This window comes from Phaseolus vulgaris, chromosome 4, assembly GCF_051622355.1.
Source record: "Phaseolus vulgaris cultivar YP4 chromosome 4, ASM5162235v1, whole genome shotgun sequence".
NCBI classification, from domain to species: Eukaryota; Viridiplantae; Streptophyta; class Magnoliopsida; order Fabales; family Fabaceae; genus Phaseolus; species Phaseolus vulgaris.
Window position 1 is genome coordinate 44,989,531 of NC_143501.1, and position 11,707 is coordinate 45,001,237.

The following is an 11,707-nucleotide window of genomic DNA, read 5'->3' on the forward strand; positions in this document are numbered from 1 at the left end:
ATTTTACAACATTTTTTTAAAATAAAATATTATATTATAATAAAATAATTTTTTTTTAAATATCAAGTAAATGAGATTGATATAAAAGATATCATTATTTTTTTATTATGTGTTTCTTTATTATAAAAATAAAAATATTATAATCAAAATCAAATCACTCAGTTTATATTACATAAACATACATAATATCCCTATACATCTCCCGATTAACATTCATTGTCATGTGATAACAAATCTGGTAATATAATGCAAGAGTATCCGTTTAATTGCTAAAAAATAGTACAGGAGCATAAAAAAATGGATTTCTCTCACTCGCATTTTACAATCCCTTTAAATAATAAATATTATATTTTCTTAATAAAAATTAATATAAACAAAATTTTAAAATAAAATAATTATATATTTGTTGGTGAAATGAATGTAGTGTCATCTACATTGCTAAAAAAGTAAAACAATAAAAAATGTTATCGGATTAATATTAGAGTGATGATCTGAAAATAGTGAAAAATATATATTTAACAACCCAATAAATTAATATTTTAATAATTTTTAATTAAAAATATTATTATATTATTAGAATGGGTATATTGTTTATTTTTTGGATGTCAAATAAATATTTTCCTTTAGTATTATTAATAATAGTTTCATACACCATTATATTATAATTTACTCTATTGTTATATTATGAAGGTTTAATACAATTTGTGGAATCCCTCAGCTGCATTAACTATCATATATGATTAAACGAAACCTGAAAGGGTTTATTGGTTAAGACGAGACGCCTTCCTTTAACATCATCATGCCTCCCAATGTTATAACAAGTGGTGGTGGTGGTGGTGGCACAGAACACAAGCTTGTAACCCTCATCAAATTTCTCAATCTTAAACGTTCCACTCATTATCTTCTTCCCTGGATGGTCTTCAGCACCACCAATACCCACCCATGCCTCAGGGAAATCATCAGAAACCACCACCCACTTGGAGGATGAAGCACACAGAGGCTCATCTGCAAATGCAATATCTAAAGGTTGGCCTGTGAAGATGGCATCTGAGCTTGTTCCTCGTGTGCTGAATTTCACTGCCTGCCCTCGATCAGACTCATCAGTCGTTTGTAGAACAGTAGCATCGCATGTTGAGTTGCCAGCTTTACCTACTGCTACTCCACCACCTGTTGGACCAGAAAAAAATGGCAAAATGTAGTATTTGGCAGCAGAAGAAACGGGCCTTCCTTGTGAGTCTACCACTTTTGCAGAAACATCTGAGAAGGCTAATGGGAGGTTGGTGGTGAAGGCAAAGAGGAAGAAGGAAAGGGTGAGTGATACTGCAACCTTCATGATGTTTATGTTTTCCTGGTTTAGGTTTATGTAAAATGATGTTTATGTTTTGCTGGTTTAGGTTTATGTTTGTGTTGCTGGTTCAACCTCCTTTTATAAAGATTCTCTTAGGGTTGCATATGAAGCATATTTTTTTTCAAATCTGTTGGTTCAAGGATCCACATAAGGTCTGTTACTTTTGATTCATAGCTTTTCAAAGGTGTTTCCAAATTATATCATCTTGTATTAATGTAGATGTAGATTTCACCTTATTCATGTAATTAGTGAGTCTTAATGTATCTTTTGATAACTTACAATATTACTATTATTAGTCAAAGTTTCATGTAATTTTTGCCTCATTTGCACCTATTTTGTTTTGTTATTACCTTTAATAAGTAACCACTTTTGTGGTGTTATTACTGTTATGTTTCATTGAGTTTAAGATGTTTTATCGGTTGAGTTTTATTAATAAATTGTCTATCGTGAAATTCAACTTGTTAAATGTAATGTTTTTTTTTATCCTTAAAGAATAAATTGAATTAAAATAACATTTAAAGGATGATAATTGTAATGTGATACTGTAGATATGTTGTATTACGAACTAATTAATTGGTAAATTGAGAATATCTTTTTTTAAATTTAAATTTCATACGTGGATTTATTTGACTATATTAGAAGTAACTGATTGATATTTGACTTTCAAAATATATTTAATAAAAGACATTAATGATCCTTAAGGCTATGTTTTCTGAGTGTGTTAATCAAAATTGAAGAGTGGCAATTTGCTTATACTTATTTAAATGAAAATATTAGAAAAGAAAGTGATAGGTTAACACCACCAACATTATATTTAATTTATTTTTTAATTAAAAATATTATTAGTTTCCCAATAACCATTAAGCATATATATCCAACCATGGATGAAATTTTCATGAAGGGAATTAAGTACCAGTCTTCTGGATAAAACCATAATAGCAGCAATGAGGCATAAAACTGTGATCTAGTTAAGGATTACAAAGACGAATGAATTGTATGTAGCAAAGCAATTAACAAGTTTATAAATGTAGAATAGTTATGCAAGCAGTGAGCATGAAAAAGGTACTACTTATGCAGACTTTTTATTGTTAATGTAGGATTATACTTATATTAGTGTGTCATCATCATTCTCCCTATTACTTAGTATTTAATCTCTGAAAAAATATCAGTTAAATTGTACTTATTCTTTGCACCTTTCTTTGTACAAACAGAAGGATGGCATTGGGTGCAGCACCTAAAAAAAAATAAAAAGTGATGGTTCATATGTAGCCAGCCTGTTAACCCTCCACTGTCAAGAGCCGGAGGTTATTGCTGTGTAAACCAGCCTCAGGGCTCCAGTCTGAACAATGGAGAACCTAAGCGAGGCTCAAATTCCATTTTACCCCTTCCATTCTGTCTTAAACCAATGGCCACTTCCATTCTATCTTAGACCAATGGAAATGGAACCTAAGCCTTTTTGCTCAAATTCCATATAAGGGCGGGCAGCGTAAGCACCCTCCATTCTGGATCAATGGAATCTTAATCTTAAGCCATTTTGCTCAAATTCCATCATAATTGCAGAGGCAGCCTTATATATGCTTAAAACAGGCGGCTTCACACACCTCAACCTCCAGTTTAGGATCAAAGATCAGACTCCTGGCATAGGAGTGGGCAGGCCAAACAAACATAGTGCCTTGTTCCATCACCGTTTGCCCTCACATGAGTTACAAGCTAGCGCTACTGAGCTCGGCAAATTCATTAGTGGATTAGCTGTTTATAAAGAATGAATTTTATATTAAACTAGTCTATGTGGGACGTCGTATTCCTTTCATGACCATAAGTTGTACTCAATTACTGGCCCGCTGATTATTTCACAAACAAAAACTACGTACTTTGGATACTGCCACTCTCTGCACAAACAATTAATTACTCATTGTAGGTTATACTTATATATTACTGTGTCATCATCATTCTCCCTATTACTCAGTGTTCTTACCCAAAACAAGTTCCGAGATCGGTGAGGATTGCGTGTTTTTCGGGGTCAAGCCTTTAGTTGGTTCTCAGGGACAAGGGCAGATTCACTTGCAAAAATTTTTTTGAGGTAGGAGCAAAAAGATAATATTTTTTTCTTTTTATGAGTTTAAGAGTATGAGATAATGAATCTATAGTGGATCAAATGGGGTTTTAGGTAGACAGGTTCTGTAACCGCTATTTATTCCTAGAACAATATTTTTTTTTTAAGCTTCATTGATTAGACCGTTTTTTCTTAATTGTAATGAATAAAGACTCGGGTACGAATTTGGATACTCATCTCGAACTAACGTCATGCCCGATCTCCAATCAGGTAGGTACACTAAGTATTTAATCTCTTCAAAAAAATAACAGTCAAGTTATACTTATAATTTTTTGCACCTTTATTTGTACAAACAGAAGGATGCTATTGGGTGCAGGAACTATTCAAATGTGCAATGCAGGACAAGTTGTGGACAATAAAGCATAATTTCTTAAAATAGACTTTGGTTATACTATATGATTTATAGAAGGTTAAAGTCAAAGAAGATAAAAATGCATGAATCTGATTTTTGCAAGAGAATAAGAACATGGGAAATTGAAAGTTTATTGGGCTGACTTAAACTTGTTATGGGCAAATTCAGAGCATATTTTGCAGATCAATGGATGGTTGTTTGCTGTTGATGACTTTTGATAAACTAATTAAAAACACATTTGTTCTCGACCGGTTGGGCGTAAAGATTTTTGAAATTGTTTTTCTACTCTTTTGGTTGGCCAGTCGGATTGCACTTCAATTCCTCTTGGAAGCTCCTTCCTCTCCTTTACTCGTTTCACCTTTCAGTCTTCTTGTAACTCAAACTCGGATGGTACCTGCAGAAGACACTCTGACGTTCAAGTCAATTTTAGTATTTGACACTCGATAATCTGAGTGTATGATGACGTACATGGTTCTTGAAATATGTGTTATTTATATTATTTTAGTGGGTCTTTCTTATTGGGTTAGATTAGAGAGTTTGGATCGTGTTTAGAAGTGTAGTATCTAACTCTTGATTGTTGATTTAAGCGTAATTGAATTTGTGGTGTCGGTTGACCTATTGATGGAGTCGAGACATTATATCGGTCGACCTGCTGATGGAGCCGAAACATGGCATTGGTCGACCTAATGGAGTCGAGACATGAGATTAATCGATCCATTGATAAAGCTGAAACTGATCGTGCGACTCTCAAATATCTATATCTAGTACCTTATTAATTACTACGTACATAATACATGTATTTATCACAATAATTTCACTTTGGTAGTTACTAATATCCTTTAATTTCAAAACAAACATTATTAAAGAAAACATGTCCGTAGATTTTTTAGGTAAGTCAAATTTCACTGAGTTAATTATAATAGTTTGTCAAGTGTATGTATTTCATTTTTGGGTATTAAAGAAAATTTTTTCCTATAAAATAGTGTTATGAAATTAGAAGAAAGAGAGGTGGTAAAGATCTTTTCACAGCTTTTCCCTTACTTTTGACTACAAATGCACATAGAGATATTTGAATGTTGCAATTTGTCTCAGTATTTGACATTTCAATTTTACATGCATAGTGCATTCAAGCAATAATTTCAAGCAACTTTATGTCACAAAGAACCAATAATTACCAATTAATTTGCGATTCTATCAATGAAATTGAAATTTGAAGAATATCAATTTATGGACTTTGATTTCAAATAAATGTTTGGAATAATTCCACAAAGAATTGAGTGCATGATGGACTATGCACCCTATCCACTCCATTTAATTTTTATTTATTTTGTCGATCCACACATTAATATTAAAATATACTAGTTTTAAATAAGCGAATCGCTCCATTATTGTCAACGAGGCAGAGATATATTTAAATAAAATTATATGAATGCAATTTAATTAAAATTGATTTAAAAAATTCTTAATTTTAATCATCCTTGATAGTTTTTCATACTTTAAGAAAATACCAAATAAACTATATAAAAAAACAAATTGTTTAGGTGATAAAAATAAAAAGTAATATAATGTGATAAAGATCAAATATATTATAATTATACATATTAAATTTTCATACAATTTAACCTTCACTCCTTATTTTCATACTAATGTGATTTGCAATTAATTATTTAAATATATTAAATTTTTTTTAAAAAATCATTATTTTCAATTTATAAAAAGTAAGTTTAAAATTAATATTTTTTAATTTTACCTACAAATATTATCTACAAATATTCATCAACAAATATTATCTATGAATCTATCCGTTTATATACAAAATTAAATTCACAGGTGTTACGTACAGATTTAAACTAGTAGGTAATTATTTATGTATTTAAATTTGTAGATAATTATAATAATATTAATATTTTTAGTATTAATATTATTGTGAATATTATTAATAATAAAAGCAATCATGATAATAATATTATTAATGTTATTGTTTCTATTAATAATAATACCTAAATCACCACTGAATCTGATTATATAAATTGAGTTCAATGCTAGTGTTTGAACAGTTTGCGATATCAGGTAGCACTAACAAATGCAATTTTGAAGGGAGCGTTATTGGTTAAGACGAGACGTTTTCCGGTCTCACCATCATCAAGTGTCCCAATGTCAGAACAAGTGGTGGCGCTCACACAGAACACAAACTTATAACCCTCATTGTACTTCTCAATCTTCAACGTTCCAGTTACGATCGCCGCTCCTGGATGGTCGCTGCCACCACCAATACCTACCCATTTCTGACTGAAACCATCAGCCACCACCACCCACTTAGAGGACGAAGCACACGAAGGCTTCAAATCAAGTGCAACATCTAATGGTGTTCCTGTGAAGACGCCACCTGACCCTGCTCCTTGGGCGCCGAGTTTCACTGCCAGACCGCGGTGGCCGTCGTAGTAATCTTGTAGAATTGTAACTTGGCATTTTGAGTTGCCAGTTTGAGCAAGAAATAGTCCACCACCACCTGTTGCACCACCATTAACTTGTGAGATGTAGTATTTTCCTGCACCGGAAATGGGTCTTCCTTGTGTGTCTGTCACTTTTTCTGGAGCACCTGAGAAGGCTGATGGGAAGTTGGTGGTGAAGGCTAAGAGGAGGAAGCAGAGGCTCAGTGATGATAGTGCAGACTCCATGGTTATGTCAGGAATGTGTTTGTGTTTTGTTGGTTCAATCTTCTTTTATAGCGGTTTTATGGAAACTATTTATGGCATTAATTGTATTGTTATGGAAATGTTTATCTAACTATTTTGGAATTTGGATTTTTAAAAAGATTTTGGTCTTATCTTTAATTTTTAAAATATATTAATTTTGATATTTTAAAATATAAAAAAAAATAAATACATATTAAAATCACATTAAAAAAATTAAATAAAAATTAATTTTAATAAAATAATAATAATTAATTACTATATTATATTAATTAAGTTTTTTTTTCTATCATCTGTATCACTAAATTGGATGTCATTTTTTTAAATTAAAAAGTACTAGTATATTAAATAATTTCTATTATTAATAAAAATTTATAAATTAATATTATCTACAAAAATTTTAGTCAGTTAGTAATATTAATTATTTTATACTAGCGAGAACAACGTGTATGTGTATCTGCATTTTTTATTTCTTTAGTATTTTTTTATTTTTCAAAAATAATTAGTTAAAGAGTAGTGGAGAGAGAAAGTGGGGAGTAGGTACTTATATAGGAGAGAGAAAGTAGAAAGTAGGACATGTGGATTATGTGTAGTGGAGAATCATAAAATCTGTTTCTTAAATCAATTTTAATAAAAAAATATCAGTTTAAATTAGAAAAGTAACGTATCAAATCTCCACTCTCCTACTAACCTGTGTATCCGCATTTTTTATTTCTTTACCATTTCTCTTAATAACATTAAAATGAGAAGGTAAAGAGTAATTAATTTTTTTATTTAATAGGGAAGAAGATTTTTAAAACATAAAAGTAACTAATCAATCTCTCCACTCTCTCCATTATCTCCACTCTCCAGTCAAATAATAATAATAATAAATAAAATAAATTTTAAAATTAAAAAAATATTTTATTAATTTTTGAAATTATAAAATGTCCAAATAACCAAAATAAATTAATACAATAAATTATTAAGTAAAGATAAAATAGAAAAACAAATTAAGAGCAGTTAAGAGGAAAATAAGAAATGACACAATGACCATAATATAATAATAAAATTAAATATTAATATAAGGATAAAATAGGAAAAAAAATTAAGAACAGTTAAGAGGAAAATCCCTTTTATATATAGGTATAGATTATAAATTAATCACTAGCCTTCGTGCAAGCAAGTGAGAAACAAGTAAAATAGAACCGCGGCTAGAATGAGGAAGCTTAATAATTGGTTAAAAATTTTGTAATTAATATTGAATATTAATTTAAAAATTAATTTTTTTTATTAAAATAGAGATTAGTATACATATCAATAATTTATTAAAATAGTATCTAACTTAATTAATATAATAATTAATTATTATTTTTTATTTAATAATTTTTGTGTAAGTGTATTTTAATGATAAAGGAGATAAATAATACCAAAATTTAAAAACTTTATACTTAATTTTTTACTTTATTTATTTGTCTAATATATACTAAAATTGTTTGGTAGGTGCCTTAATGAATTTGTTTGAGAATACAAATTGATGAGTTATTGCTTATTGTATCACTTTTAATTTAATAATATATATCGGTAAAAATAACTGATTCAGTTTATTTTATTTAAATTTTTAAAAATGATACTGTAGATAAAATTTATTTTTGTTATTAATAAATTTTGAAAAAACGTATTCATTACTAATTATATTAATAAATGCATTAATAAATACGTTTCCCTTAATTCAAATTTTTAAGACGTTAGTTCAATTAATAAATGCATTAATAAATAATATTTCTTATGCATTACTTTATATCGATTACATTTTATTTTTTAAAATTAATTTTTTTAAAGGGTTCGAGTATTTTAGTATTCCCAATTTATTGATTTTTTTTCTGATTAAAAAAATTGGTTAAGAAAATATTTAAATTGACTAATTAATATTCGCATTGTGATATTTTTTTTCGTCTTTTATTCCTAAAGTAGCCATTCTTTTAATTTTAATACAAGTAATATACTTATTAATTAAGATAAAGGTTATTTCAGTAAATAAAATAAAATTGAAAGACAATATAATTTTCGTATTATTGATTTATACAAAACCTTAAACAGCACGAATCTAAAGATAGAAAAAAAATATTTTTCTTTGACTAAATAATATTTTTTATTAAATATCAATTAATTTAGAAAAAAATACTTAATTATTATATTAATTAAATTAAAAATTATTTTATAAATTAAAAAATATTAATATCTAAAGTAGTTTCTATTGTAAATACAAATTTATAAATAATTTATAAATTGATATATAATATTAAATAAAAGATTTTAACTACTAATTCTATTTTAAATTTGTCAATAATATAATTAAAAATTATTTTATAATATAAAATAATTAGTATTTAAAATTTAATAAGTAATATTACATACCAATTTATAAACTACTTTATAATTTTTTTATTATAATTATATATTAATAATTTTTTAATTTATAAAATAGTATCTAACTTAATTAATATAATAGTTAATTATTTTTTTTATCTCTAAATTAGTTTATGTTTCCTTACTTTTTTTTATATTTATAGTAGTTGAATTCAAATATTTGAGATATTAATTAGTTCCATTATAATGATAAATATAACAATTTAAATCAAATTATTGTTGTACAATTTAAATCAAATTATTGGTTGATTGGATGAGACATTATAGCATGGAGTTCGAGTATTGGAATAGAGTTAGTGAGCTAATCAACGGTCAATAATAAGTAATGTAAACACTATCCAAGTTTCCTAATCCGGTCAATGAGAAAGGTACACTGACAACCGAGTGCTGAATACTGAATACTACACTGACTATTGATTACTATTTTTAAAAAACATAAAAAAGAATTAATGATATTTAATGAGAAATTATTCATTAGTAAAAAATTAGTATAAGTATTAGTTTTTAAGAAGAAAAAAAAGACTTACATAAACAGGTTTTTCCACTTTGAAAGAACCAATCTATAGATCCAAATAACAAAAAGCATATTTTTATTAATTAAAAAAAAGTGGTTTAAGCAACTCCCATATCATACTCTAATGTCTAACACAAGTAAATGTTGATTATACATCTAGAACAAGGGTTTTGATGAGGTGGTAGCTTTATCAAATCCAGCTTCTAAGATGTAAGGAGAGCTTGTCTCATTCACCAAGATGAGACGCCTTCCATTTGCATCTTCAAGTCTGGCAAAGTTCAAACAAACGTTTCTGGCAGTGGGACAGAACATGAACTTGTAACCCTCAAGAAACGAGTATTTCTCAATCTTGAAAACTCCATCTACGATCTTCTTCCCTGGAAGGTCTGCAGCATCACCGATTCCCAGCCATTGTCCAGGGTACTTGCTGTCATAAACAACCACCCACTTGGAAGATGAAGCGCACGAAGGTTTATCCACAAACTCAATATCCAATGGTGTCCCTGTCCTGATCTTATCATCGGACTTTGTTGTTCCTCGTGTGGTGAACTTCACTTTCTGCCCACGGACAGCCTCGTAATAAACTTGCAGAACAATGAGAGGACATGTTATGTTGGTACCTAGGCCTGTTGTCAATCCACCACCTGTTGGACCACCGTTGAGTTGCGCCACGTAGTATTCTGCAGATGCAGAAACGGGGACACCGTTCTGGTCAAGGATCATCACAGGAGGATCCATGAAGGCAGATGCAAAGGTGGTAGAGATGGCAAAGAGGAGGAAAGGGAGAGTGAGTGGTAGTGATGATGATGATGACTTCATGGTTTCTGTGTTTGTGTTCTTGTTGCTTCGATCTTGTTTCATATATATAGAGGTTTCTTAGGGTTGCATGTGTGAACGTTTTGTTTCTCTCATGCTGTTACTCAAAGCTTTCATGATTGGTTTTTACCCTAATTATCATATGATTTTGTTCTATTTCTTTCTTAAGTTTTGTTTGATCATCAATGTTAATGAATACTTTTATTGAATTTAGTTTTTTTTCTTCTTTGAATTCAAATTGAAATAAATGTGTTTTTAAAGTGACTAAATTACTGAAGTAAATGTGTAACTCTCGGGAAGAAAAGTATCAGCATGATATCAGCTTACTTAAAAATGAGATCCATATTATATATATATATATATATATTCAATTTTTTATTATATTAAAATAGTTATGTATATAATTTTTAAGAATAACATTAAAAAATATAGGTGGTGATTATTTTAAATAAAAATGTTATTTTATTATTATAGAATAAAGATGGTTTAATTAGTTGTTTTAAAAAAGTAATTTTATTTTCACTAATACATTTATATGTACGTATTTACTTATGTAATGTGTAAATATTTTTTTATATGATTTTAGAAATAATTCTATTTCCTAGTTATTATTTTTATTTGAACTGAGGGGGGAAAGACACACTTTACATTTTTTTTAATGTTAAAAAAATAATATTAATAATGATAGTTAAATAAAAAGTAGTGTTTGGTTATAAATGAGTTGTAATATGTTAGACACTACTTCTAGTATTTGAAAAAAAAATTAAAATATAATTGATAGCAATATGATATGTGTACTAAAAATAAACTATTTTTATATTATTAAAGATAAAATAGAAATATGAGATGCATACTCTAAAATATATCCTTTTATATAGTTATTATTGTAATAAATGACATAAATTATATTTTTAATGTTACATTTGAATACTTTTAACGTTATATATTTGAGGAATTTAATAGTATAGTTTGGTTTTTTATTATAAATAGTATGAGATTTAATTAAAAAATATTTATTACATTTGAATGTTACATTTGTACTTAAAACAAATTAATGTTTGTACTTACTATTTTAGTTTTTAAAACAAAATAAATGTGTACTTACTATAAAAAAAAAATATTCTTCCATTTCTTATTGTTGTCATCAATCTGGTGGAATCACTTGAAAAAAGTGATGTTCTCAACTTCGTTAAGCATATACTAAAACTTTTGGATAGTCTATGTTCTAGAATCTAAGATCTTGACTAGTTTTACTATTTGAATTTGGAAATTTACTTTAAAGATAGACATTACAGGTAAGTAAAGCTATTAATGTTTTTTGTAAAAACTTAGAACAAATAATCTGGATGAAAAGGTGACGTGGTCACATTATTTGAGTTTTATCTGGAGTTCTGTGTTGTTGATCATGTTTGTAATATTTGAGATGTGATCTGTATAGTTTGATTAAATGGAATTTGTTGTT

The 11,707-nt window shown here is 28.2% G+C and overlaps 3 protein-coding genes across 3 annotated transcripts; all 3 read right to left on the bottom strand.

The window, feature by feature from the left end:
- Nucleotides 1–730: 730 nt before the first annotated feature.
- On the bottom strand, nucleotides 731–1,333 carry LOC137838864 (kunitz-type trypsin inhibitor-like 1 protein). The gene has a single exon (XM_068648077.1). The coding sequence runs from the start codon at nucleotides 1,331–1,333 to the stop codon at nucleotides 731–733; it is 603 nt and encodes a 200-aa protein (XP_068504178.1).
- Nucleotides 1,334–5,768: 4,435 nt separating this feature from the next.
- On the bottom strand, nucleotides 5,769–6,506 carry LOC137836522 (kunitz-type trypsin inhibitor-like 2 protein). Its single transcript, XM_068645193.2, has one exon. The coding sequence runs from the start codon at nucleotides 6,489–6,491 to the stop codon at nucleotides 5,880–5,882; it is 612 nt and encodes a 203-aa protein (XP_068501294.1). The 5' UTR covers nucleotides 6,492–6,506; the 3' UTR covers nucleotides 5,769–5,879.
- A 3,007-nt stretch (nucleotides 6,507–9,513) lies between these two features.
- Nucleotides 9,514–10,248, bottom strand: LOC137838865 (kunitz-type trypsin inhibitor-like 2 protein). The gene has a single exon (XM_068648078.2). The coding sequence runs from the start codon at nucleotides 10,246–10,248 to the stop codon at nucleotides 9,586–9,588; it is 663 nt and encodes a 220-aa protein (XP_068504179.1). The 3' UTR covers nucleotides 9,514–9,585.
- Nucleotides 10,249–11,707: the final 1,459 nt, after the last annotated feature.